Source organism: Urocampus carinirostris, chromosome 2 (genome assembly GCF_059441175.1).
Source record: "Urocampus carinirostris isolate Australia breed hairy pipefish chromosome 2, RoL_Ucar_1.0, whole genome shotgun sequence".
NCBI lineage: Eukaryota > Metazoa > Chordata > Actinopteri > Syngnathiformes > Syngnathidae > Urocampus > Urocampus carinirostris.
In genome coordinates this window covers 19,106,114-19,132,934 of record NC_142350.1, presented here as the reverse complement: position 1 = coordinate 19,132,934, position 26,821 = coordinate 19,106,114, and the positions used below count along the sequence as shown (strand labels likewise).

General features: G+C 40.1%; 1 protein-coding gene across 3 annotated transcripts in view; it reads left to right on the top strand.

The window, feature by feature from the left end:
* Window positions 1-26,821, top strand: part of cgnb (cingulin b) — a 41,438-nt gene extending 14,617 nt beyond the window's left edge. For 2 of the 3 annotated variants that reach the window (XM_088329256.1, XM_088329255.1), the window contains exons 6-21: window positions 231-363; window positions 1,231-1,443; window positions 4,489-4,637; window positions 6,189-6,215; window positions 8,507-8,585; window positions 10,823-10,945; window positions 11,938-12,018; window positions 13,563-13,817; window positions 14,536-14,706; window positions 15,974-16,135; window positions 16,405-16,494; window positions 18,826-18,909; window positions 21,084-21,202; window positions 21,272-21,380; window positions 23,037-23,200; window positions 25,202-26,821. In XM_088329256.1, the coding sequence (XP_088185382.1) occupies window positions 231-363; window positions 1,231-1,443; window positions 4,489-4,637; window positions 6,189-6,215; window positions 8,507-8,585; window positions 10,823-10,945; window positions 11,938-12,018; window positions 13,563-13,817; window positions 14,536-14,706; window positions 15,974-16,135; window positions 16,405-16,494; window positions 18,826-18,909; window positions 21,084-21,202; window positions 21,272-21,380; window positions 23,037-23,200; window positions 25,202-25,304 (2,062 nt within the window). In that variant the 3' untranslated portion in view covers window positions 25,305-26,821. The remainder of the gene's footprint in view (window positions 1-230; window positions 364-1,230; window positions 1,444-4,488; window positions 4,638-6,188; window positions 6,216-8,506; window positions 8,586-10,822; window positions 10,946-11,937; window positions 12,019-13,562; window positions 13,818-14,535; window positions 14,707-15,973; window positions 16,136-16,404; window positions 16,495-18,825; window positions 18,910-21,083; window positions 21,203-21,271; window positions 21,381-23,036; window positions 23,201-25,201) is intronic. The other variant, XM_088329257.1, reaches the window with a different exon arrangement.

The window sequence follows — 26,821 nt, the reverse complement described above, 5'->3', positions numbered from 1 at the left end:
AGTCGCCGACTTATACGGAGCATGCTTCACATGTTGTGTTAATGGAGTCATCCATTTTGAAAGTCTTGTGTTCCTTCAATGAAGTCACAGCGCTACTGGGTCGACTTTGGGGCTAAATTTTGCAACATATTTGCCTAACATATTTGTTCTGTGCCTAATTAAAACCAATATCTGTTGGGGAATACCTATAACACATTAATACCTGGGTCAAAATCTTTGTGTAAGCGTAGATTGGCCGAGGAACGAATCTGTCGAGAGCTAGCCGAGTCTCGCCTGCATCTCCAGGAGGATCAACTGGCCGAGCTGCAGGAGGCGCTCAGGATTGTCTCGGAAACGTCCTCCAATCCTGACTCCCTGAGAACGGTAAAAAAAATCGGATGGATTGATTGACATTTTCGTTTTTTTTTCACAAGGTTACAAAAGTTCAAATCAACAGCTTTGATAAACAATTGACCTAAAAGAAGGAAAATAAAAGGGAAGATAGGAAAAAAAATGGAGTTCATTTTGGTCCTGTCCCACTAACAAAATGATCACTTTTCACATTATTCATGACATTTAATCAGATTTTGTAACGAGACATTTTGAGTATCATAAAGCACATCTCATAATCACACAAGAGAAATAATCCACCCATTATCTGCACCGCTTATCCTCAGTAGGGTCGCGGGGGTGCTGGAGCCCATTCTAGCTATCTTCGAGCAATGGGCAGGGGACACCCTGAACTGGTTGCCAGCCAATCGCAAGGCACACAGAGACAGACAACTCACTCGTTCATTCACACCTAGCGACAATTTGGACCAGCCAATTCACCCGAAAAGCATGTTTTTGGAATGTGGGAGGAAACCGGAGTGCCCGGAGGAAACCCACGCAAGCATGGGGAGAACATGCAAACTCCGCACAGGAAGGTTCGATCTCATGACCTCAGAACTGTGCCGCACACGTGCTAACTTCTGCGCTGCTGTGCTGCCCCCGAGAGAAATAATCAAACGTGTAAAATATAGATCAGGATGTTTAACATAATGTGTCGCATTCATGTTTTCCCTAAAATCTCACGAATTAATGCGTTTATTCTATATCAACGAGACGAGACATAAGTCACCTGAAAATTTTAATATTTAGCCTCAGATGCAGCACCTGCCTTTTCTGGTCCCGTTGTTTTTCGCTGTACGGCGTCATCCCTCTCTTCAACGTACGTATTTTTTGGCAAAAAGGAGTTGTGTACGCTTTCAGGACGTGGCCACGCTGCAGGCGGAACTAGCCGAGGCGTCGGCGCGACGCCTGCGCCAGGACGAAATGCTGCGGCAGCGCGAGCGCGAGCTGACGGCCCTGAAGGGGGCGCTCAAGGAGGAAGTAGAGTGTCACGACCGCGAGATGGAGCTGCTCAGGGAGCAGTACGGCCTGGACATGAAGAACCTCAGGGAGACCATGAAACAGCTTACACAGGTTTCACATGCTTATCACAGGGTTCTTGAACTCCTTGAAAATGCTTCCGTTTCAATGTGGTGACACTGCTCTCTGGTGGCTTCGCCATTGCACTGTTCCCTGGTGATTAACAACAGCTGGCATTAGTTTGTACAGCATTGTCCGATGAAGCGTCATTGCCACCTACAGGACAGGTGCAAGTTCTTTATCATATCCAAATAGACAGGTATCAAATGTACCATGTCATCAAAACCGTGAATTGAACCTTACCGAGGCGAGTCAGACTCCGTAGTGTTCAACTGTCCGTCGTTCTCTTTAAATGTCAGTGCGTCACCGATCGACTGCCATGATGCTCGAGGTCTTCTTTGCAAACCTTCAAAGTAGTCTATTTATTCGCCGGCTAAAAGCTACACGTTTTGGTACGCGTAGTTGAGGTTGATGCCGCCATTTCTGTATGTTTATTTTACCTCTCGAGACAGAAACACTATTGGCTATTGCACATGCGCCACTATATACATATAGACATACATCTCTGTTGGAAAAATGTGTCTGGCGATGAAATCTATTGTCGACTACTTTTATTTTTGTGTCAAACGTCAACTCATCTTTGCAGCTCTTACCCTTAGCTTTTCACTGCTTCAAGTACAATAGTAATTAACTCATTCGATGCCATGCGTTTCTCACGGGAAAGGCCGATTTTTGCCATTTTGAAAGGCCTACAGGAAGTTGAGTACAGTAGCGATAAAAGAATGGGGAAATATCGAATATCGAGAAAGTTTCAACACTCATCTTTCATTAGAAGTAGTTTCTAGCTTTTGTCACTGTTTAGTAAACAAAAGTTGAACATTTTCTTGAAAAGAATCGTTTATGAGAAAAACTGCTTTTTGTGAAAGGATGCATTTCAAACTGAACTTTCGCTTCGGTGCTTTATTCTTTGCATTTGTGATATATCCGATATCTAAACAATGCATTCTAAAAAACACAAGGGCACTTTGCTTGCAAAGTACAATTTTATTGCAAGAACACTGAACTTATTGTATGAACGATGCAAGAACTTTTCAGCGTCTGGTGTTTCCAGCGATGTGTTCATACCATTTCGGTCACCACGGCGATCGCTTTCCTGCACGAAACGTCATCCCTCTCTGCCCTGATGATCTTTTTCAGAAAGAAAAAAGTACTTATCCATATAATCGGTTCTCTCACAGCGTACAGGAAGCAACACTAGGAAGTGGGGCTGGGGCTCCCTCGATGTATGGTGATTACTCATACTGAAATCATTCCCAAAGTTTTGACCCTTTATAATAGTTTTTGAAATGAAACATAAAAAAAACATACTGTTACCTTTTGTCACCCAGGGACCCTGCTTCTTTCTCTCTCTCTCTCTTCTTCTTCTTTCTTTCTCTCATTTTGCTTTGCTCTTTCTCTCTCCCTTTCTCTCTGTTGCTCTCTCTATTTCTTATTGTCATTCTTTCTCCATCTCTTTCTCGCTCTCTCTTTCTCTATGTGTGCCTCTCTCTCTTTTTCCTTAGCCCTCTCTCTTTCATCTCTTTCCCTCTGTCTTTTTCTCTCTGTTACTTACACTCTTTTCATTTATCTCACACTCTTTTTCTATTTATCTCGGTTTCTTTCTCTTTTTTCTCTTTTTTTTTCTCACTTTCTTTTTGTCTCTTTCCCCCCCTCTTTGTCCTTTGTTCTCTTGCTGCTCTCTTTTCTCTCTCTCTTTGTTTTCTTCTCTCTTTGTCTCTCTGACTCTCTCTTCTCTTTTTCCCCTCTTTATTTTTCTCCTTTTCTCTCCCTCTCTTTCTCTATTTCTTATTGTTATTCTTTCTCCTTTTTTTTCTTTCTCTCTTACTCTCTTTATGTCTTTCAGTCTCTCTCTCCCTTTTCTTATCCCTCTTTCTTCTCTCCCTTTCTTTCTCCTTTCTTTCTTTATCCGTTACTTACCCCCTTTTTATTTCTCTCGCTCTCTTTTTCTAGTTATTTCTCTCTTATTCATCTCTTTTCCCTTTCTTTTTCTTCTCTCTCCCATTGCTTTTTTTTTAACACATCTCCTCCAATATATAAACTCGGGAACGGCGTGTTCTAGAAATAGTGCACGCGGGCCGAAAATCTGCTGCGAGAACCTTACAGCACTGAATGCGTTAATGAAGTAATTGAAGGCGTTTTCAAAAAGCCATCAAAGACTTAATGCCCTTTAATGGACCTCGCAGCATTTCAATGTCGTTCCTTTCAACGTCCGCGGCTGTAAAGAGAATCTTGCCACTTGTGATCACGGCCGAGAAAGAACTGTTTTTGCATTATCCTCGGGTTGGCCCCGCGTGCACTATTTCTAGAACACGCCATTCCCGAGTTTGAAAGCTTTATTGGAGAAGATGTGTAACAAAAAAAGCACAGTCGAGGAGGAAAAGCGGCAGGCTGACACTTTTGACAGTTGCGTTTTCACATATGGTACGGGAAGGTGACTTCGGCTTGGGAAGAAACTTCAAACTCGGGCTGTTTTTTAAAAAAATAATCTGAACTCTATAATATTGGTTCCACGTGATGGCAAAGTACTGTGCTTAGCGAAAGTATTGCCCCCCCCCCCAAGACCTTTTTTTCATATTGCCACATTTCAGACTTTAAACTGTAGTCATGGGTGTCAATGTCATCTTAGCTCAGAGGCCGCATTATAGAAAAAGCACTCTCACAGGGGCCGGACTAGTAAATTAAAGAGAAAGAGGCTAAAGAGAGAGAAAAAAAATAAAGGAGGGAGAGAGAGAGAGAGAGAGAAAGAGAGAGAGAGGGAGAAAAAAATGACAATAGCAAAGAGAGAGAGGAGAGAGAGAACATGAGCAGAGAGGGACAAAGACAGAAGAAAACAAAGCGAGAAAATAGCAATAAGAAAAAGAGAGACGTTAGGTAGGGAGCGAAAGAGAAATGAAGAGAAAGAGAGAGAGAAAGAATGAAAATAAGAACGAGAGAGCAAGAAAGAGAGAGAAACTGCAGCTCATCTTTCTCTTGTGTTTCTCTCTATGTTGCCTCGTCTTATCTGGCCTGTGGGCCGCATGTTTTTTTGCTTTTTTTCAGTCTCAGGAGGAGATCGAGGAGGAGCGTCAGCGCGTAAACGCCACCCTGGTGAGTTTGGAGGAGGAGCTGGACACTTGCAGGGATCGAGGTGACCAATGGAAGTCGCAGCTGGACGCAAACATGCAAGAATTGCAGCAAACGCAACAAAAGTGAGACTGTTTGCATCATCCTTTGTTTTGTTTCTTCGCCTCAGTCACGTGCAGTGAGGTTCGGGTCTGGTGAGGCACAGTCACATTGAAAAATAAACGGGGAAGTATTGGCCCACCAAGAACTTTTTGTCATATTACCATGTTTCAGGTTTCAAACCTAAAGCTAAAAAACTGAAAGTATTTTCTCAAACTCAACAACATTTGAGAAAAAATCGTGAAGTGGAACCAAATGATTTCAACTTTTTATATTATATTTACAAAGAAAAACCTAGAAAATAGGTGTTGCAAAAATATTGCCCCCCTGTTCTCTCAGCTCAGCCAACTGACTCCGGAAGTTCCCTGATGACTTTTGAATAATCCAATGTCGAGCTAAATGACGAACAGTGGCAGGGTGCCCGGTTGTCTCATTTAGCATAAAAACACCACTGCAAACCTACCAAGATCTGACCCTCCCTCTAAAAGCATGGATAAAACTAATCAGAGAAGCAACCAAGCGGTCCATGATCACATTGGATGACCTGCAGGCATGCACAGCTGAGGTGTGACAATACGTGCATAAGAGAACTATTAATCATACTCTGCATAAATCTGCCTTTTATGGAAGAATGGCAAGAAGAAACCCCTTTCTGAAAGAATACCATAAAAAGGGCTGTTTGGCATATCCAAGAAGTCACATGAGAGACACAAACATCTGGAATATGTAAGACCAAATTTGAACTTTTTGGCCCGAATGCAAAGTGGTATGTTTGGCGCAAGAGTAACACTGCACATGACCCTGAAAACACCAATCACCGCTGTCACACATGGTTCTGGCAGCATCATGCTCTGGGGTTGCTTTTCTTCAGCAGGCCCTGGAAAGATTTTTAGAGTTCATGGGAAGATGTATGGAGACAAATCCAGGGAGATTCTGGCAGAACATCTCTTGAAGTCTGCAAGAGACCTGTGAATGGGGCGCAGGAACCATGGGGCGGCAGGAGCGCAGAAGGTCATGCACTAGTCTTGGGATCAAGAGGTTGCATGTTCTATTCCCGGCTCCTCCCTGTTTTATGTCGAAGTGTCCTTGGGCAAGACAATGAATCCCTAATGCCCCTGATAGCAGGAAGTTGCCTTGCATGGCTGACGCTGCTATCGGTTAGTTAGTGTGTAAAAGGGAAAAATGTGAAGCACGTTGTAAAGCGCTTTGCGAGGTCCTCATTGACTTGAAAAACGCTATATAAATGCATTTACATTTAACTCCAGCAACCCCCGCGACCCTACTGAGGATAAGCGGTGCAGATAATGGATAGATGGATGTGCAAATATACTTTTGCAAAACACTGTAATCCATGAGAAATTCCGTGTTATCATTTGTAGCAGGCCTTCATGCCAATTTGCTGTTAACCTCACCAGCTAGCCTGTCATAAGACATCCCATCAAGCAAATCCTATTTGGGAACTTTATTTTGATTTTGTCCATTTTGAATTTCGTATCATCACCCGAGATGTTAATTCCCTGCCCTCATCCCATTCTCTTTTTGCCTTGTTTTCTATTTTCAACATTTTCACCCGGCAGGTCGGGGACGAGCTCCGGCAGACGCACGTGAGGAAAAAAAACAAGTTTGTTTTTAGCGTAGATATAGTTTGAAATGAGACAAGCTGCCATTTTTTAGACTTTTTGCCTTTAATGTGTGAGAGTTTTAAACGTTTGATGACTGCAATCCCCCCCCCCCTTTCCTCTTTTAACTCTCCCTAAAATCATGTTTTTAATGAATACCAAATCAAAAGGCATGTGCCCTTAGAAGAGGGGTAGGTGTCATGATTACCCAAGTGGAGTCACCTGGGGTAATCATGTGGCGCGCTGGAATGTGCTTCCTGATTGGTCAATGCTCCCCTTTTAAACGCGTTACGCGGAGAACTCCTTGTCGGAGGATTAACATCTGTACCCCGTATGACGCTCCCGATTACCTGTGCCTTGTTTACCTGATTCTGCCTGCCTCCGATTCGACCTGCTCCGTCCCAAGCTACGATCATCTCTTCAGTCCCGGTAAACTCAACCTGCTTCCGTCCCACGCTACGATTGGCTACGTCGTCCGAAGTTTCCCGCTAACCCTTGTGCTTCCCCAAATAAAAGTATTGTACGAACGCTCTGGGGTCTCCTGCTCTGTTCTGGTAATCCTCGTGACAGTAGGCAAACATTTGAGGTTTGAAATTTTCCCATTCATGCATTTAGGAATAATGCATGTTATATTTCTTGTTTCATACTTCATTTTTAAATAGTTTCATCAAAACGGTTTTGAAACGCCCTGATTTCAACAAAATATCACATTAGGTTCTTGTTTTAAGCACTGAATTTGATATTTGTTTTGTAGTCATTTTGTGGTATTACTGTAATGGTCATTTTGTTGTATTTCCATGGAAGTATTTTTATGTAATTCTTGTACTTATACTGTAGTTAAATGTTCTGTTGTGTTTTGTAGTACTTCTGTTGTAGTAATCTTGTAGTAACTCTGTAATAGAATTTCTGCAGTATTTCTGTAGAAGTGTTTTTGTAGTATTTCCAGGGTAGTATTTTTGTATTATTCTTGTCGTATTACTGTATTTGTATTATTTGTAGTGCTTTGTTGTACTTCTGTTGTAGTGTTTTGTAGTATTTCTATTGCAGTATTTTTGTAGTACTACTATATCAAAACTTTTATAGTATTTTTGTAGTATTTCTGCTGTGTTTTGTAGTGTTTTCCGATGTAATATTTATATAGTACTATTGTAGTAGTGTTTCTGTAGAATTGTTTTTGTAGTATTTCCAGATTAGTATTTTTGTAGTATGCTTGTAGTGTTACTGTAGTTGGATGTTTTGTAGTGTTTTGTAGTATTTCTGTTACAGCATTTTTGTAGTACTACAGTTGTAGAATTTCCGTAGTATCATTTTGTAATATTTACTATACTGTCTTTTGAGTATTTCTATAATTTTTGTGATATTACCATGGTTTTATTTTTGTAGTATTTCTTTATTGTAGTACTTATATTTTACTACTGTAGTAGTATTTCTGCAGTATTGCTATAGTTAGTATTTTTGTACTAGTTCTGTAGTAGTATTTGTGTAGTATTTCCAGAGTAGTATTTTTGTAGCATTACTGTAGTTATATTTTCGTATTTCTTGTTTATGTACAGTTTTTTTGTAATATTTCTGTACCAGTATTTTGTAGTATATCCTTAGTAGTATTACTGTGGTTGTAACTTTGTAGTTTTGATGCTGTGTGTTGTAGTATTACTGCAGTAGTATTTCTGCAACTTTACAGTTATAGTATTTTTGTAGTATCTCTGTGTTGTATTTTTGTAGCATTACTGCAGTGGTATTCTTGGAGCTTTTCCGTAGTAGTACTTTGATTATATTACTTATGTAGTTGTAATTTACAGTTGTAGTATGTTTGTAATATTTTCATAGCAACTATATTTTCTTTTCAAAATGAAAGCTAAGTAATATACTAGGTTCCTGTTTTTAAACACTGAACTTGATATTTAGTTTCGCAGTATTTTTTTTAAGCTATTTCTGCTGTACTACTTTCTTAGTAGACACATGAAGGGACACAAACTGGCACCCCGTACATTGCCTTTATGGGTGGTACTTTATTTACTATTATATATTTTGTCATGATATGTTTACCGTTTTCGCTCAGCAGGACGAATCACAACGCCTGACGGGCCCGCGTGTGGCCCGCGGGCTGTAGTTTGCCCACCCCTGCCTTAGAACCACAGCTTCACCCTATTAGTGCTTTTTTCCATAATATGCCTCTACTTATCTTTTCAAAGTGTTTTTGCAGTGTGCTTTTTGCATCTTTCTGATCTTCGACAGGTTTCTAAGCGTCTTTTGATAAATACGATATTGTTTTGCAGGCTACTCAAATGCCAATCGGAGAAAGAAGAGTTTGAGAGCAAGCTGAAGGAGGTCCAAAACTCATCCTCATCGGCTGAGGTATCGGCAAAAAGATCAGGATACTTCATCCGTTACTTCATTTGGGCTTGCTTTTTGACAAGCCCGATACTCAGTGATGCATTTGATATCTTCTATGGAAAGCAGAGGTGTCTAACTCATTTTAGCCCCACGGACACATTGTTGGGAAAACGTTCTCAGGGTGGCTAGCAGATGAAAAGGAAAGAAAAGAAAAGAAAGAAAGAAAGAAAGAGAGTGAAATGAGTGAATGAAACAGAAAGGGAAAGAGGGGGAGAGACAGGAATATAGAGAGAATGAACAAGAGAAAGGGAGGAGAGCAGAGAGAGAGAGAGAGAGAGAGAGAGAGAGAGAGAGAGGAAAAAAGACAGAGTGAGAGTGAGAGAGAGGAAAAAAGACAGAGTGAGAGAGAGAGAGAGGAAAAAAGACAGAGAGAGAGAGAGGAAAAAAGACAGAGAGAGAGAGAGGAAAAAAGACAGAGTGAGAGAGAGAGAGAGGAAAAAAGACAGAGTGAGAGAGAGAGAGAGAGGAAAAAAGACAGAGTGAGAGAGAGAGAGGAAAAAAGACAGAGTGAGTGGGAAAGGGCTAGGAAGAAAGAACAAGGGAAGAGATGGTGAGAGTGAAAAAAAGAGAAAGACAGACAAAAAGACAAGTGAGAGAATGTCAGAGAGAGAACAGAATGTGGAAGAGAGAGAGAGAGAGAGAGAGAGAGAAAGTAAGATTGACGGAAAGAGAGAAATACAATTGCAACGTTATTGACGCACAAGTGAAGATTTGGAGAGAACAAAATGCACTTTGCAAATCAGTGTTTCTGGTGCTGTGTGTAAAAAAATAGTGTGATGGTGAAAGAAAATCAAATGCCTTTATGTGCGTCATCTAATCCCCGGTGGCCTAGCGATTAAGGGTCTGTGCTCCTACCACCGGGATTCGGGTTCAATTCCCGTTGCATACAATGTTGATCAACAACACATACCGACTGATCAATCACTGAACTAATCAAATGGTCTCCAACCTCTAGCTGAGAGCTACTTTTTGTGACTAAATAGCACAAAGGGCACTCAGTTTGATATGCATTTCTGAAATAACAACTTACCATGTTATTACTATGTTATTACTGTGTAATTACCAGATTCATTATTGGCGGTAAGGTTAAAAAGACTCCGTCGACCTCTACAAAAATCCTTTTACTAGAAAATCGTAATAACCCAGCACTGGTGAGCTATTTTCAGAAAAAGTCCGCGGGCACCTCAACTATCCTTAGGGGCCACCCTGGTGCCCGTGCGCACCATGTTGGAGACCCCTGCACCAATTTAGACTGTATGTGTACAAAGGGTCTTACTATTGTACACGAATGGGGTCTCAAACTTGTTTGAGTTGGGGGCCACTGAAGCCAGAGTCCGTGTGAGGTTGGGCCTGGGCCAAATGGGGTTTTCCGCTTTTATTAAAGGGACAGTGTCCACTTGATGTAGCTGTCATGTGTAGTGCAAGCGAAAATGAGTCTTGGAAAGACAGCAAACCGCAGACACTAAAAGTGAACAAAAAATGCTCCCGTTTTCCTCCCATTTTTACCCAGATATTTTCAAAGAAAGACAAAAAGAAGAGAAAACGATTTGTTTAGAGAAAAAAAATATATAGGTAAAAAGAAAAGGCAAAAAAAGAAAACAGGAATAAAATAAAAGTAGGAGAAAGGAAAATGGAGAAAAAGAAAGAAAAGGGAAAACAAGAACTGAGATGAATTCATGAAAAAAAGACAAAAACAGAAAAATGCATTTTTCTTTCTTTTCATTTGTTATTTTTTCAATTTTTCTATTCCTTTTACCCCCGACACTTTTTGTCATATTTCTTTTTTTTCACCATTTTTTCTTTTTTTCTTTATTTTGCCATTTATTCTTTTGTTTTCTTTTAATGGTTCTATTTTTATTTTTGTATTTTGTCTTTGACTTTTTTGTGGAGTTTTTGTAACATTTTTTCTTTTTTCTTTATTTTGTCCTTTTTTCTTTTCTTTTTGAAAATGTTTCCTTTTTCTTTTTCATTTTTTACTTTTTTGCTTTTTGTCTTTTCCCTTTTCCTCTCTTTTCTTTTTTTTCTTTAATTGTCACTTTTTCTTTTCTTTTTTAAATTGTTCTCCTTAATTTTTTCAATTTTTCTTTTACATTTTTTCTTAAATTTTCTTTTTCTCTCATGTTTCTCTTGTCTTTTTGATTTTTAAAAATCTTTTTGTCCTTTTTTTGCTTTTTGTGGGGGACACCCTCCTCGACAAGAGCGACACGCTGGAGGTCCTGAGGAGGGAAAGCGACGAGCGTGAGGCCAAACTCCGGGCGCAGATCGCCCACGCCGAAGCTCAGAAGGTTGAGCTGGAGAAGGCGCTCCAAAGAGCAAAAGAGGTGGGCGATGACATCTGCATTCAAATGGTACTGTATAACTCTGTGTTTCTCAACTTGTGGGTCAGGACCCCAAAATAGATCGCCGGCTTGTTTTCAGTGGGTTTGGGGCAAAATAATGCTCATGTCAGTTGCCCTCCGTAACAGTAGATGGCGATAATTCCCTCCTCGATCTCTTCTACCAGTTCAATAAATGCATTTGAGAGGGACCACATCTCTTTTTAATGTAATTTAGTTGGTTCTATTTCCTCTGTAGGCCAATGAACAAGTTTTTCTCCCCTGGTAGTCTGGGACCCAAAACTGGGTCGCGGACCTGTCATTAGCCAATTACACTCCATAAAAGTAAATGGCAATAAGGGACCACATCTCATTTTATTGCGATTTTCTTGGTTTTATTTCCTTTTTCGGGCCACAATAATGGCTTCCAAGAAAGTTGGTAATAAGAAAAAGTGGAAATCAGTGACAACAAGGATGGAGTCAAAGAGGTAAATGAAAATGGTGTAAGAGTGTCGGTTATTGAAGCTCTGCTAGAAGGTGAAGTAAATGATTTAAAATTTGTTTTTTAGCTTTTTACCAGTAAATGTATTTTTATTAACTAAATATATGAAAAGTGATCAATGTGGAAGTATGCACGTTATTCAAAATGTTCATTTATTTTAGAATGTGGCTATTATGAAGTAGTCTTAGGGGCTTGCTTTATGGTAGAACGGTGGGTCCTAACGTGAAACTGGTGGTACCGTTCATTTTATAGAAAACTGCTTTAAATCTCAGGTAACAAATTCAATACTATTGTTAACGGATGAGCCCTCAAGGCTCATTGGTCTATAGCAGGGGTCTCAGACGCGTGGCCCGGGGCCCAATCGCGGCCTTCGCCTTAATAGGAAAGTCTAAAGCAGGGATTTGAAGCCACTTTCTGGGTTGGAGTGCGTTTTAATGTGAAAATTTGTCAGTACACGAGCTGCGGTGCGCTGACCAGATCCATGTTTGTCGCGTAGGCGTCTTCTACGGCGGATCACGCCGCTAATTTGGAGCTCCAGGAAACAAACGCACGCCTCAGAGAGAGAATCGCCCGCATGGTAATTGCCGCCATGGCTACAGCAGCTTGAGCCACACCACACACACAGGCAAGAATATGTAAAGAGACGTAGAGTAGGAGAAACAAACAACCTCCCACACACGCCCAGGAAATAATCCCCTTCTCTCCTTTCAAGCGCCGCAGAAACGGATTACGAGTCCGTGAATACGCCACAAAAATAGCTAATAACGCTTTGGTTTAATATGAAAAGGGACGGAAACGGAGATTCGGTACGTGACACCGTGTTTGTGGCTTTGCCTTCGTCGCGTTATGGAAAAGAAAAGGAATGCCAGTCAATCCCATTCTGTTTTGAACAGTGATGGGCGTTACTAATACCACGGCTCTCAAACTCGTTTGCTCGGAAAAAATACCTCACAGGGGCCGGACTAATAGAAATAAAGGAGAGAGAAAAAGAAGGAGAGTGAGAGAGAAAGAGAATGAAATGGAAAGAAAGAAATGGAGACGAGGGAAGGAAAATAGAAAGAGAGGGGGGAAAAGAGAGAGGAGGAAGACAGAGACAGAGATATATAAAAGAGAGGGATAGAAAAAAGTGAGAAGAGGAAATAGAGAGAAAGCTGAGAAAAGGAGAGAGCAGAAAAGAGAAAGAGGGGGAGAACAGAGGAAAGAGAACGCAAAGGAAAGCAAAAATGTGTGACACAAAGGGAGGGAGCAAAAAAGAGAGATGAAAAAGAGGAAAAGAAAGGTATAAAGAGGGAGGAAAGGGAGAAAAGGAATGAAAAGCAGAGCAAGAGAAGAAAAAGAAAGGGAGTAATATAAAAGATTAAGAAGCAGAGAGAGAGAGAAAAGGAGAAGAAAGAAGAGAGAGAAAGGTAGAGAACAAGGGAGAGAGAAAGACGGCCAAAGAAAGCGATAGGAAGATCGAAAAGTGAGAGAGGAAAAACAAATAATACAGCTTGCTTTCTCTTTCTTTCTCTCTTTTTCTTTTTAACTCCTTCTTGGTTTTTTCTCTTTCCCCTTCTCTCTTTCTCTCTCTCTCTCTCGCGTGCTTTTCTTTTTTTCTTTTTTTTCTCTTTCTCTCTTTCTCTCTCTCTCACTTTCTCTCTCTCTCTCTTTGTCTCTCTCTTTCCCTCTCCTTTTATCTCTCTTTTTATATCTCTTTCTCTCACTATATCTCTCTCTTTCTCCCTCACTTTCTCCCTCACTTTCTCTCTCTTTCTCTCCCGCTCACGTGCTTTTCTTTTTTTCTCTTTCTCTCTCTCTCACTTTCTCTCTCTCTCTTTTTGTCTCTCTCTTTCCCTCTCTTTTTATCTCTCTTTTTATCTGTTTTTATCTCTCTTTCTCTCACTATATCTCTCTCTTTCTCCCTTACTTTCTCCCTCACTTTCTCTCTCTTTCTCTCTCACTATCTCTTTCTCTACCTCACTTTCTCTCTCTTTCTCTCTCTCTCTCTCTCTCTCTCTTTCCCTCTCTTTTCATCTCTCTATTTCTCTCACTATCTTTCTCCCTCGCTTTCTCTCTCTTTCTCTCTCGCTCTCTCTAATGCAATACCCCTGGCTTACCCCGCGCCTATGCGGCTCCCTGCAGAGACTCCACTCGAGCGCAAGCCGTGGCCCCGAGGCGGACGAGGCGATGGAAAGCCTGGAGGACGAGAACCGTTCGCTGAAGTCGCAACTGGACGAGACCAAGCGGGGGGCGTCTCGTCTGGCCAAGGAACGAGACGAGCTGAACCGCCGTCTGGAGGAACGAGACCTGGAACGGGAAGCTCTGCGGCGAGGCAAGGGCGACCTGGAGGAGCAGAAGAGGCTCCTGGATCGAGCGCTGGAGAAGATGAACAAAGAGGTTTGGCTAGCTACTCGCTGTAAAAATGCCAGATGGTGATTTTCAAGCTAACGCTAGTCGTCTTTGTATTCATTGACAAAATGGCGTGTCTTTTAACAGTGTCTCCTTGCCTTGGCAAAATCATGCGAAGAAGAAGAATAAAACAGAGTGTCAAATACACTCCTTAACAGTAGATGGTGATAATACCCTGCTCAATATCTTCTACCTCTTGAGTCAATCCACACGTTTAAGAGGGACCACATCTCATTTTATTGTGATTTTGTCGGTTTTATTTCCTTTTTCTGCCCATAAGAATGTGTCCCCAGAAAGTTAGTGATAAGGGGGAGGAAAAGTAGAAAACGATGACAATTGACGATTGTGGAATACAAAACAAATGCTGTTTGAGTGTCTGCCATTGAAGTGCTCCTGAAAGGTACAGTCCAAAGTTTCAAAATGTCATATTTTTAGTCGAGTCAAGTCACATTTATTTGCGACGCCCTAAATCACAAAGAGTCTCAAAGGGCTGCACAGGTTATTGCAAACCACAGACTATTATTACAGACTATTATGACACTATCCCCTGATCTAAAACCTACACGAGGGCAAGGAAAAACTCAAAAACCTCAACATGAGGAAAGCTTTTTACTCGTTAATTGTTATTTACTAATTTCATAAGGGGTTTTCAACGCAGTGGCCCTTAAAGACAGCTCTGATGAAGTTTTCCTTGGGTTGTACGCAGATGGAGCTGGTGATGGGCGACTCTCGCCAATCGGTGGCCGCCCTGCAGACCCAACTAGACGAGTACAGAGAGCGCTCCAGGAAGGATTTATCGGAGGCTCAGCGTATCAACAAGGACAGAATGGCTGAGCTGCAGAGAGCGCAGAGCAACCTCAAGACGCAACAGGAGGAGGTCAACTCCCCGCACTGCACACGCAGTTTTTCCAATATTATAGGAACATTCTGGCGTCAATCCAAATACGTTCTTCGAAAAAACTTTTAGATTTCTTGTTATACGGTGCCTATCACATTCATGCTTTGAATTTTTCGCCAACTTTATCCCAGACCTGCCCAACTTATTCTTTGTGTTAGGGTCTGATACACCTCCTACCACCAGTGGGCCCCAACCGGGCTGGAACTGGGCAGATGTGTCTATATATGACGCACCTGTGTCCAGTTATCCTGAGCCCCTTTTAAAAGCATATTTTGAACATCACATGGGTCGGGTCATTTTTTTTTTCTTTTCAATGCCAGGTTTAATAGTGTTTGGTTCTCTATTACTTTGCTCCTCGCGTTTTCTAGCTCCAGGTTTATTTTCTGCTTCTGTTTGGTGGCATTTTTCCCACTTATTTGTTTGGTACTTTGATCCTGTTTTTGTTAATAGATACTATCATTGTCCTGAGCACCACTGCCACGGTTCCTGCTTCCCCCACATGGGTCCATCATTCTCAAAACCAACAGATAGAAGGACCCGACCCATGTGATGTTCAAAAGGTCCTTAAAAGGGTTCAGGATAACTGGGCACAGGTGTGTGATAATTGGACACACTTTTTTGCCCAATTCAGACCCCGGTTGGGGCCTTATGGCGTATCAGACCCTAACACTTTGATGTTAATTTTCCTGTCTGTTCTCTTAGCCCATCTCAGAGACTTAAACCGAGACTTAATGACACACCTGTTTGTGCACCCTGTTTGTCATTTAGGTTGACATTGTATCATTCAGAAGTCATCAGGGAGCTTCTAAAGTTAATTGGCTGAGATGAGAGAAGAGGAGGACAAGATTTTTGCAAGACTTTTTAGTTTATTTTTGTTGTTGTAAATATAAAATGTGGTTCCTCTTCACGATTATGTCTTATGTTGTTCATTCCTGGAATAATTTCTGATTTTTAGCTGTAAGTTTGAAGCCTGACATGTGGCAACATGACAATTCTTTCGCTAGGCACGGTACAAGGGCAAACTTTCGTCATAGAGCGCCTCTAGCTAGCTTTTTGATTTTGTTCTAAACAATGCTCCTGGTCAATGCGTTTGAATCTAAAATGAACAAACTGTTCTTTGCGGAGACCCTGCCCCCAGGACCCCCTAGATTGTCCACTCATTAGTGTCTCACATTGGGAAATAGCGATGAGTTGTTGATGTATTTTAGAGATAGAGTGATTTTTTTTCCCCGACTTTTGTCTTCAGGTGTCCCGGCTGAAGAAGGAGCTGCTGAGCTGCAGCGAGGAGAGAGACAGCGCTCAGCTGGAGCGAGATCTCCTCAGCAACCGTCTCAAGCATTTGGAGAGCGAGCTGGAGTCTCAGAAGGGGACGCATACGGACCGCAATCGGGAAATCAGGAGCCTGGAGGTGAGAGCTCAAACGCCGTTCAGGTGAAATGCCCACCTGGAATGCTCACCACGACAACCGTCCCGCTCATTTTACGATTTGTGTCCTCCGAAAAAAGAAAAGACAGATAAAAGGTTGCAGTTGAATCACTTTGAGTCTCCGTGGTATTCTTCCTTGTGCTCTTTAGCGCTCTTTTTTGCTTGCAGGACACAATACAAAGGACATCAAGTGGTCAAATAATGCACACGGTCTCTTGAAGTAAACTAACATGACGGTGTTTGTGTCTCCAGGATAAAATTAAGACCCTGGAGATCGAGTTGGACGAGGAGCGAAGCAGCGTGGAGCTACTGAACGATCGCATTACACGCAGTCGAGATCAGGTTGGACCGGGGGTGGGCGATTATTTGGGGTGGAGGGCCACATCGGGTTAATACAGGGTTCCCGCAGATCCTTGAATAGTCTTAAAAGGCATTGCATTCATTATTCTAAAAATAAGGCCTTCATTGCTATTAAAATGTCTTCAATCTAATTTGTTTGAAATAAAAAGATTGAATAAGAAAGTCACGCATCATGCTAAAAATGCTTCATGAATGTAGCAGAAGAGTACCTTGGCATTAGTAGTTATCTGCCAAGTTTTGACTGAGGATCCATAAGGAACTGTAAACATCCTTTTCATTTCTTGTTTTAAATGTCTTCAACTTTGGAGAGTTTTTCAGATGGAAAGGTTTCAACTTGACTAAAATTTGTTAAAAAAAAAACAACATTTGTTTTAAATGACCTGTTTTTAAACATGATTTGTTTTGTTTGTTTCAATTGTGTTTTTTTGTGAACTTGGTGAATTTAATTTTCAAATGCATTAGAAACATATTAAAAAGTCTTTAATTGAACTTGCCTTAAGCCGTAAGAGCCCTGTAATAGAAATGTGGCCAAGGGGCCGATACTGGAGACTTCTCCACTGTTTTTTAGGAATAAATATACATGTTATATTCCTTTTTATATTTGTTTTTAATAAGACTAGGTCCCTGTATTAAACACCACATTCCATGTTTAATTTTGCAGTATAAGTGTGTTTGTATTTTGTTTATTTCTGCAGTCAGATTTTTGTAGTATTTCTATAGTATTTTTGTAGTAGTACAGTTTTTGTTGTTGTTGTATTTATGCAGTATTTCCATAAAATTATGTTGTAGTATTTTCACAGAATGTTGTAGTGTATCTGTAGTATTTTTTTAGTATTACTGTGGTAGTATTTTTGTAATACAGTATTTCTGCTGTGGTACCTTTCGAGTATTCTGCAGTAGTATTTTTGTAGTATTTCCATAGTATTTTTGTTGCATTACTTTAGTTTTATTTTTGTAGTATTTCTGCATTAGTATTTTTGGAGTATTTTTCCATAGAATTTTTGTAATATTTTTGTAGGATTACAGTACCGGTAGTTGTGTTTTTGTATTTCTTTCTGTTGTAATATTTCTGTAGTAGTATTCTTGTATTATAATATTACTGCTGTGGTACCTTTGCAGTATTATGCAGTAGTATTTTTGTAGTATTGCCATAGTATATTTTTGTAGTATTTCCATCGTATTTTTGTTGTATTACTGTAGTTTTATTTTTTGTAGTATTCTGCAATAGTGTTTTTGTAGTGTTTCTCCTTAAAAGTTTGTCGTTTATCTGTAATATTTGTATAGTGTTACAGTAGTTGTGTTTTTGTATTTTTTTCTGGTGTAATATTTCTGTAGTAGTATTTTTAATAGTATTATTGCTGTAGTACATTTGCAGTATTCTGCAGTAGTATTTTTGTAATATTTCTATTGTATATTCTTGTAGTATTTCCATAGTACTTTTGTAGTATTACTGTAGTTTTATTTTAGTAAAATTTATGCAGTAGTATTTTTTGTAGTATATCTGTAATATTTTTATAGTATTACAGTAGTTGTGTTTTTGTATTTTTTTCTGATGTAATATTTCTGTAGTAGTATTTTTGCACTATAGTATTGCTGCTGTGGTATTTTTGAATGATTGTGCAGTAATATTTCCATAGAATCTTGTGGCATACCTGTATTATTTTAGTAGTATTGCTGTAGTTCTATTTTTATGTCTGCAGTTGTATTGTTTTAGTGTTTCCATAGTAGATTTTTAGTATTTCTATAGTGTCTTTGTAGATTTACATAGTAGCATTTTTGTAGTATATCTGTAGTATTTCTCTAGTCTTATTTTTGTAGTATTTATGACATCATATTTTTATAGAAGTATTTTTTTGTATTATAGTATTACCTTTTTGGCAGTATTACCGCAGTGCTATTTGTGTAGCATTTCTGTTGTAATATTTCTGCAGTACTATTTTTGTATTCTAGAGGTATTTTTGTAGTGTTTCCATAGACCCTCTGTGGTATACCTGTAGAATTTTTGCACCATGTCTATAATAATATATTTCTATAATAGTATTTTCACAGTCATATTTTTTAGTATCGCTGTAGCATTTCTGTTTTGTTTGTAGTATTTCCAGAATAGTCTTTTTGTTGTAGACACAAAAAAGGATAACGGGGACAAAGTTGGCAACATTAAAAACATTTTTAATTAGTAGTACTTTATCTACTATGATAAATATTGTCATATTTTGACATAATTTACCCATCCTTGGGTTAGGCAAAACAAAACCAAAAAAGGTAACTGCCTCATTTGATTGCAAAGTTTACTTTTGTGTTTTTAACTCTCAGGTGGACCAGCTCCGCTCCGAGTTGATGCAGGAGCGTTCGGCCCGACACGATCTGGAAATGGACAAGAGCGCCATCGAGAGGCAGGTGAGGGAAAAATTAAAAAGACTCAAGGTTCGTACGGGTGCTTGAAATCCATGAGAAGGTTTTGGGTTTTTTTTTTTTTGCGTGAAGTGCTTGTAAATGTTTTATATTGTTTCTGTTTCTCAACAAGTCTGTGTAAAGATGACATAGATGCTGCTCTCTGGTGGCTTTGCTCTGCCATCGCATTTCTTTTCCCCCTGTATTTAACGGCAGCTGGCACTAGCGTGTATGGCACTGTCCTATAAAGCGTTATCACCCCCTACTGATCTCGCCCAAAATGGCAGGTGCATGCTACACCTAAACAGGGAACTATGAGCTGTGTATTAGTGCAAGGATTACATATCAAGGATGGACATTTATTATGGGCCATGCAAAGAACTAAGGTAGCGTTTCCCAGTAATACATTGTAAGAAAGAACTTCCTGCACCTGAAAATTTAAGCTACATATATAATACATTTTTACCCAACACCTATATGGGGAGAAAGCGGTCTCAAAAATATTTACACACGGATTGTTCTCATCTCATCTCATCTCATCAGCTGCACCGCTTATACTCAGTTGGGTCGCTGGGGTGCTGGAGCCCATCCCAGCAATCATCGGGCAGTGGGCAGGGGGCACCCTGAACTGGTTGCCAGCCAATCGCAGGGCACACAGGGACAGACAACTCACTCGCTCATTCACACCTAGGGACAATTTGGACCGACCAATCCACCTGAAATGCATGTCTTTGGAATGTGGGAGGAAACCGGAGTGCCTGGAGGAAACCCACGCAAGCACGGGGAGAACATACAAACTCCGCACAGGAAGTCCGGTAGCTGGATTTGAACCCACACAGGAGGTTCCCAAGACCTTAGAACTGTGCCGCACACGCGCTAATCACTGCGCCGCCGTGCTGCCCACACGGATTGTTAAGATCCTCAAATATGATCGCAATTTACTTAAAAATAATGTCTGTTATTTCAAAATATTGTACTGGCTGATCCATCTTCTGGCTGAAATAGTCATTCCAGTTCCTTTTGTTGCTCGTGCAAGTGCGTAAAATAAATTCTCTATTTTTCATCTTTTTACGGATTTGGGTTGGAATTTGGAATGTATTTGAAACAGTCCTTTTCTTACATTCGCCATTTTTCATCATATAAGAAAAAAGCTCCTCCCCAATCCTCCTCTCCTTTCCTCCAACGTATAGTGCTCTGTGACCAGAACACAGAGGGTAAAAGTGAGACAAGCATATTGGCGCGGTGGAAAAAAAATATATAAAGGCTTGTTGAACTCAGTTGGGCATTGTTAACACATACTTAATAGAGAAAATATTTAATTTTCAACTTTTTAAGGACACCTCAAACTACTATTGTCCCACCTAAGACATCTAAAAATAGAAATAGAATAGAATATACCTTTATTATCATTGTTACAAAATGGGTTGAACATATTGTGACAACGAATTTGCACGTGGCACTCCAGTTCACATTTTATTGAGAGACTAAAAAAACAAAAAAGATAATTTACACTATATTTACACAAGAAAAGTGTGGGCATGTAGAGGCAGAAGGTATTTACATTGGGTGATTACAGAGAGTTTTGGGATCGTATTAGTGCAATATGCGGTGGTGCAAACTAGACAACATTGTGCAAAGTAAGCATAGGCATGAATACAATCTGTATGAGGTAGTGTGTTTCCGTTTTTTGTGCAGTCTGTGTTAAAGGGGGTGATGGCTTTGGGGAAGAAACTGTCTATCAGTCTGTTTGTTTTTGTTTTGTGTGACCTGTGCGTCTGCCGTAAGGCAGCAGGTCAAAGAGGTGGTGGCCAGGGTGAGGAGAGTCCTTGATGATGTGTTTTGCTCTGCTGAGGTAGCGAGAGCAGGCAATGTCCTCCAGACTGAGCAGAGAGCAACCAACGATTCTCTGGGCTGTGTTGATGACCCTCTGAAGTGTTCCTGTATGATAAATGCACATGCAAGATTAAAAATCGCATATTTAAATTACAGATATACTTGTGACTCTGCAAAATACATGATTCACACCTGAGTTATTTTAATGGAGAAATTGGAAAATTGTCTTCGAAAGTCTTTAAAAAGTGCTTGAATTTGGTCATAAAAAAGTTGTACAAACCCTGTGATTGGCAAAGGCTTGCGTGCACCCAATTCTTGATATCGAACATGAATTCGAACCCACGCAGGTAAAGGAGCTGAAGTCCCGCGTGGCCGACATGGAGGGACAGACCCGACCCTCGGCCGGCATTGCCGTGCTGGAAAGCAAAATTCAGGAGCTGGAGGAGAGGCTGCGGAGTGAGGAACGGTAATCAAAAATCGAGGCCAGCTCACACAACAAACATTTACTATTGTTTGATATGTTTCCTCAATTCAGAGAAAAGAGCAGCATTCAGGCTTCTCAGAGAAGAACGGAGAGAAAACTGAAGGAAGTCAACGCTATGCTGGACCAGGAAAGGATTCAGCATGTGGAGCAAAAGGATCAGGTATTTGACACCCTCTTTTGGAACACAAATATTAGCAACACAAGGAAATAATTTACAAACATACAGTGCCTAGCTAAAGGATTAAACCACCAGGCAAGTCCGAGATAAGTTGTGGGAAAGTTCATAACAGGAAGGAGATACATAGAATTAAAATTGAAGCATCTCCCGGTGCACTGTGAGCAATAATAATGAGATAGAGAGAGCATAAAAGCACTGCAAACTCACCAAGACCTGACTGTCCCTCTGAACCTTTAGCCTATATAAGGATAAAACTAATCTGAGAAGCAACCAAGAGGCCCATGATCACATTAGAGGAAGACCTGAAGGCGTACACAGCTGAGGTGGGACAATCTGTGAATAAAACAACTGTTAGTCGTACTCTGCATTAGGGTGGTCCTTAATGGGGGTCGAAATTTTTTTTTTTGAAATATTGGGCTCTGACCCCCCGCATATGTTCTTATATCGATAAAAACACACTGTGTGCAATTTTGAACAATTTGGATAATATTTAGAGGTAGCTCAACGACTTTGAAATTTCCCAAAATGGTAAAATTTTGGCAATTTTCGAGAAAAAACGGAAATCTTAACCCTATGTGTACGGCGTTTTAGAACATCCAATTTCAGTCCATTGCTTATAATTGTAACACAAGAAAAGTTACAAGTAACTTTGTACACTAGGTCTGATATAATGTGCGAAAAATCCTTATTTTTCATACCAAAATTTCAGAGGCCTTGAGCGACTTCTAAATATCCTTTGATTTTGATGAAACTTTGCCTAATTACGTTTTGTATATATTGGAACATATTCAAGGGGTCAGAGCATGACATTTTAAAAGTCGAAAAATAAGGACCACCCTACTCTGCATCTGCCCTTGAGGGAGGAGTGGCAAGAAGAAAGACCTTTCTAAAAGAATACCATCAAAAAGCTTGTTTGGCATTTGCAATAAACAACATAGGAGACACAAATAAGACATGGAACAAGGCGCTCTGATCAGATGACAACAAAATTGAACTTTTTGGGCTGAATGCAAAACGTTATGTTTGGCATAAGAGTTGCATAGTACACCATCCTGAAAACACCACCCCCACTGTCAAACATGGTGGTGGCAGCATCATGCTCTGGGGTTGTTTTCTTCAAGGACAAAGAAGATGTTAAGAGTTGAAGGGAAGATACAGGGCAATTCTGGCATAATATATGTTAGAGTGCACAAGACACCTGGGAATGGGGCACAGGTTCACTTTCCAACAGGACAACAAACCTAAATTGTAAAGCAAAATCTACACTGGAATTGTGTAAAACTATCCATATAGTGGTGTAAAAGTGGCCAAGCCAGTGTCAGAGCTCAATCGTATAGAGAATTAGTGGAAAAATCTGAATTATGCAGTGTACAAACGATAACTATCAAACCTTAAGGAACTTGAGTTGGCATAGAGACAGACCCAGAGAGCTTTGTGTCTGTGATCATAGCAAAATGAGTTTATAAAAAGTATTATTTGAAGTTTTTCTATCGATAAATTTTAAGGCTGAAATGTGGCCGTATGTCACAAGATTCTTGGTGTGTGTGGTGGGCGTGATTACTTTTGCAATGCTCTGTACGAATGACCAAAATGGCAACTGGGATTTGAACTTTTGGCCCTATGAAATATTGCTTGCAGCTGACTCTACGTGTGAAGGCCCTTAAGCGGCAGGTGGACGAGAGCGAAGGGGAGGTGGAGCGCTTGGAGGGAGTCCGTCGGAAGGTCCTGAGGGATTTGGAGGAGCAGCAGGAGCTGCAGGAGGCGCTGCAGGCCAAAGTCACGGCACTGGAATCAGAATCTAAGTAAGCACCGTGTATTACCGAATATACTCGCATATAACCTGAATTTAGAACTATAAAATGCAATATTGAAATCAGGGCGTCATCTCATATGTGCAAAAAACAAAATGAACACGAAGGGGCTCAAGACAGGCATAGCCACTGGGGGGATGCTACTCTGGGAATTTTGCTATCGATCTAATGTAAATGTGGTATCGATCGATACCAATCTGATACATTTTGCTTGAACCTTCCCTGCTTGAGTTAGTTTATAGTTACGAAAAGAAAAAAAATTACACTTCTCAAATTCATCAAATGAAAGGATTGTGTGGTTTAAAGCAGAAATGGAATTTTAATCTTTTTTTTTTTTTTTCAAAAAACAAAATGAACAGCAAAACCAAAACAATCTCAAGTACTGTAGAAACTCGCCCACATCGCATATAAGGGACGCCCTAAACTGCTTTAAAATGGCAACATTCTAAAAGAAGTACATATTTGACAAAGTCTGTACCTCAATCAATCAATTTAGCGGAGCCATATCCCCCTAGTGGTAGGTGTCTAGAGTCAGGAAATATCTCACACTCACCAAACAACCATTCACCTTCGCTTTCCAACCTGAAACAGAAATTAAGCCCACAGCACAACAAAGGGTGAGTTGCTGTGCCATGCAATCCTTCATCAGCAGAGAGGCCCGACAGCATTCACCGGTTTACCCCCTTTGCATTATATGCGTCTATCAGTCAATCTCAACTATCCTTCGCCATTCACATCCATCCTAGCACACACTCTTTCATCCATTTAATAAACCGAACTCACTTCGGGAGCGCGTTTCACCCCATCCATCCAACCATATTTGGGCCTTACTTTCATTCTATTTCCCACCACCTCTGCACTACATACTCTAAGTCAAGCAGCCTTTATCCGTTCTTTGCAAACCATCTCAGAACATTTTCATCAACCCTCTCAGCAAGCTCTCTCACCACACCAGTTCTTCTCCTCATTTCCTCACCTTTTCACTTACCCTGTCATGTTACTCCACACTTACTACGCAAACATCTCGTTTTAAGGACATTTAATCTATTACGCTCATTTACCCTCAAACCCCATGTTAGCCACAAATACATCACTGTTGGTACCACCACATATTCATACAATGCTTGCTTTGCATCCAATGGCAGATCTCTCCATGTGAACAATCCGTTCAGCACACACATTGCCTTGCACCCTTCACCCACCCATTCTCCTCCAAACTACCACCTGCTGCCACATATGAACCCAAATACTTAAAACAATCTGGCTCCTGAAACTTGACACCATCCATCAAAATCTCTAGAGTAAGTAAAACAAATTAAAAAGGTAAGCATTTGCGAAGTGATTAAAACCTCAAAAGAACAATGTTAATGATAATTAATTAATTAATTAATTAATTAATACTTGTAAAAAGATAAAAATATAAAAATTTTAAACAATTTACTGTTCCAGCAGCACTTCAATGGCAGAAACTCGACCACAGTCTTTGTAATTGGCAATGGTTTCCTTTTTTGACTAGATTGTTGTTGTCACCGTTTTCCACTTTTTCTTCCCCTCATCCCTTTTTTTCTTGGCACCTATTTTAACTGGCAGAAAAAGCAAATAAAACCAACAGAATGACAATAAAATGAGATGTGGTCCCTCTCCAACACACCGATTTACTGAACAGTAAGTACAGATCGAACAGGGAATGAAGGGATGTAATTAGCCCTCCGTTTTTTATTTTTGCTAAAGCCCGCAAACCGCTGAAAATGAGCCCTCGACTTCCTTATGGGTCCCGACCCACAAGTTTCCAAACACTGATTTATATAATCATTGTTTAATTACATGTTTCATTAATAGTGTGGGTACGTATTTGTTTTAGTATGTGACTATTTTAAAGCAGTTTTAGGAGGTCGGCTTACGCGAGTTAATAAGGTATTGGCACCATTATCCCTTTTCCTCTTAGAGCTTCACGATAAACTAACTTGATTTTTTCTTTCTCTCTAAAATTAGACGAAAAGCACAACACTCCCATCGCAGCGCTTTGTCCACGCTAAGCTCGGAGGACGACGAGGCGTTCTTGAGCGAGAGCCTCCACCAAAGCTCCAACTGTTAACGTGAAAAGTATGGGCCCGACGTCAGTTTTCCCATTAAGGAGGTCCCCTTTGGCTGCCGACGCCGCGATCCTTCCCTCTTTGTGTTGGTTTTTTGTTTGAGAGAGACTTTTCACAAATGCTTGCTGTGTGTTGTTGTTCCTATGAGAAGTAAATCTTACTTGCTCTCACATATGCACACCTCTACTCTCAGACAGACACAGTCATTTCCATGCACAAACACGACTATACTCATTTATACACACTAACTTTCTTACACATCTGTGGCATTGTTGGGTGATTAATCAATTATTTGAACAAAAAAAATCCAATTGAAACTGAAGAGAGAGTTGATCTTTTTTAAACTCGTCTTGTTGGAGCACCACATTTGTTTTTCACATAATTATATCAGGGAAACAAAATGAAAAACTTTTTTAGTCTTATAATATGAAGGATTGGCTACACAGCAAATTTACTTGAATCACTATTTATCATATCTTAATTAATCACACGCACTCAGATTTATGGAATTTTCTTTTACTAACAATCTACTGAAGATGCTCAGAACACCACACAAACAAAGGGAACAAAATGAAAAGAACGATGGGATTTGTGATCCTTGCCGGTACTATTAATATGTACGGCAAACTCCAAAACATGTTGGATTATCAATTGATCAGTCCCAAAGATAAATGTATCGGCACATGAACGGATGAAGAACTCACAGTGTTTAAATATTAGAGGACCAAGAATAATTTCATAGCTTGTCACAATTGTAATATTACCCCGAGCACCCAGAATCGCTGTGCTTCGTTTTCTTCTCTTGGTTTACCTCACGGGAACAAATAGCATCTTGTTGGAAGAGTTGAGAAAAAAGGGGAGCAGAAGACCTTCTTCTTCCAGTCCTTGGCCACATGGCGTCGACCTTCTGGTTCTTCTTTAGTCTCAAGGAGAACAAAGGACCAATCATGTTTTTTTAAACACTAAATGGCGCTGAATAATACACACTGTACCTTCAAAAATATATATATTTTTTCAAATCAATAATTATTTTTGATGACAAAATCTCAATTCCCTCAAAAATGTGAGATCGCAATCTTTCTCGAATAAGCAGCCTCAAACCGTTTGGACATTTCGTGCGAATAAGAACACGATTCTTCCTTAGTTTATCGTTCTTTTCAGCTGAATTTGATTTTAAATTGCATTTCATTGTATTGCAAATTGAAATTGTTTTAATCTATTGAATGTTTATTGTTCTGCGGGAAAATATTGCATTCCTCAACAAACTTCCGTCACTTTATTGTTGCTCGACATTTTGCTCACAAAGCACCACTGTTATTTCTTTCATCTGTGTTCTTGAACGTTCGAATGGATCCTCCAAGTGTTTTTGTATTCAAAATGATATTTAATTTTTATGCTACGGATAGAATGTGACTTTTTTTTCTGCCATTTTTCAATAGTTTGAGCCGACACTTGACACTGTATATTCTTCAAGACAATCACAAAGGTCAGCACTGTGACTTTTTATTTCATGTTTTCA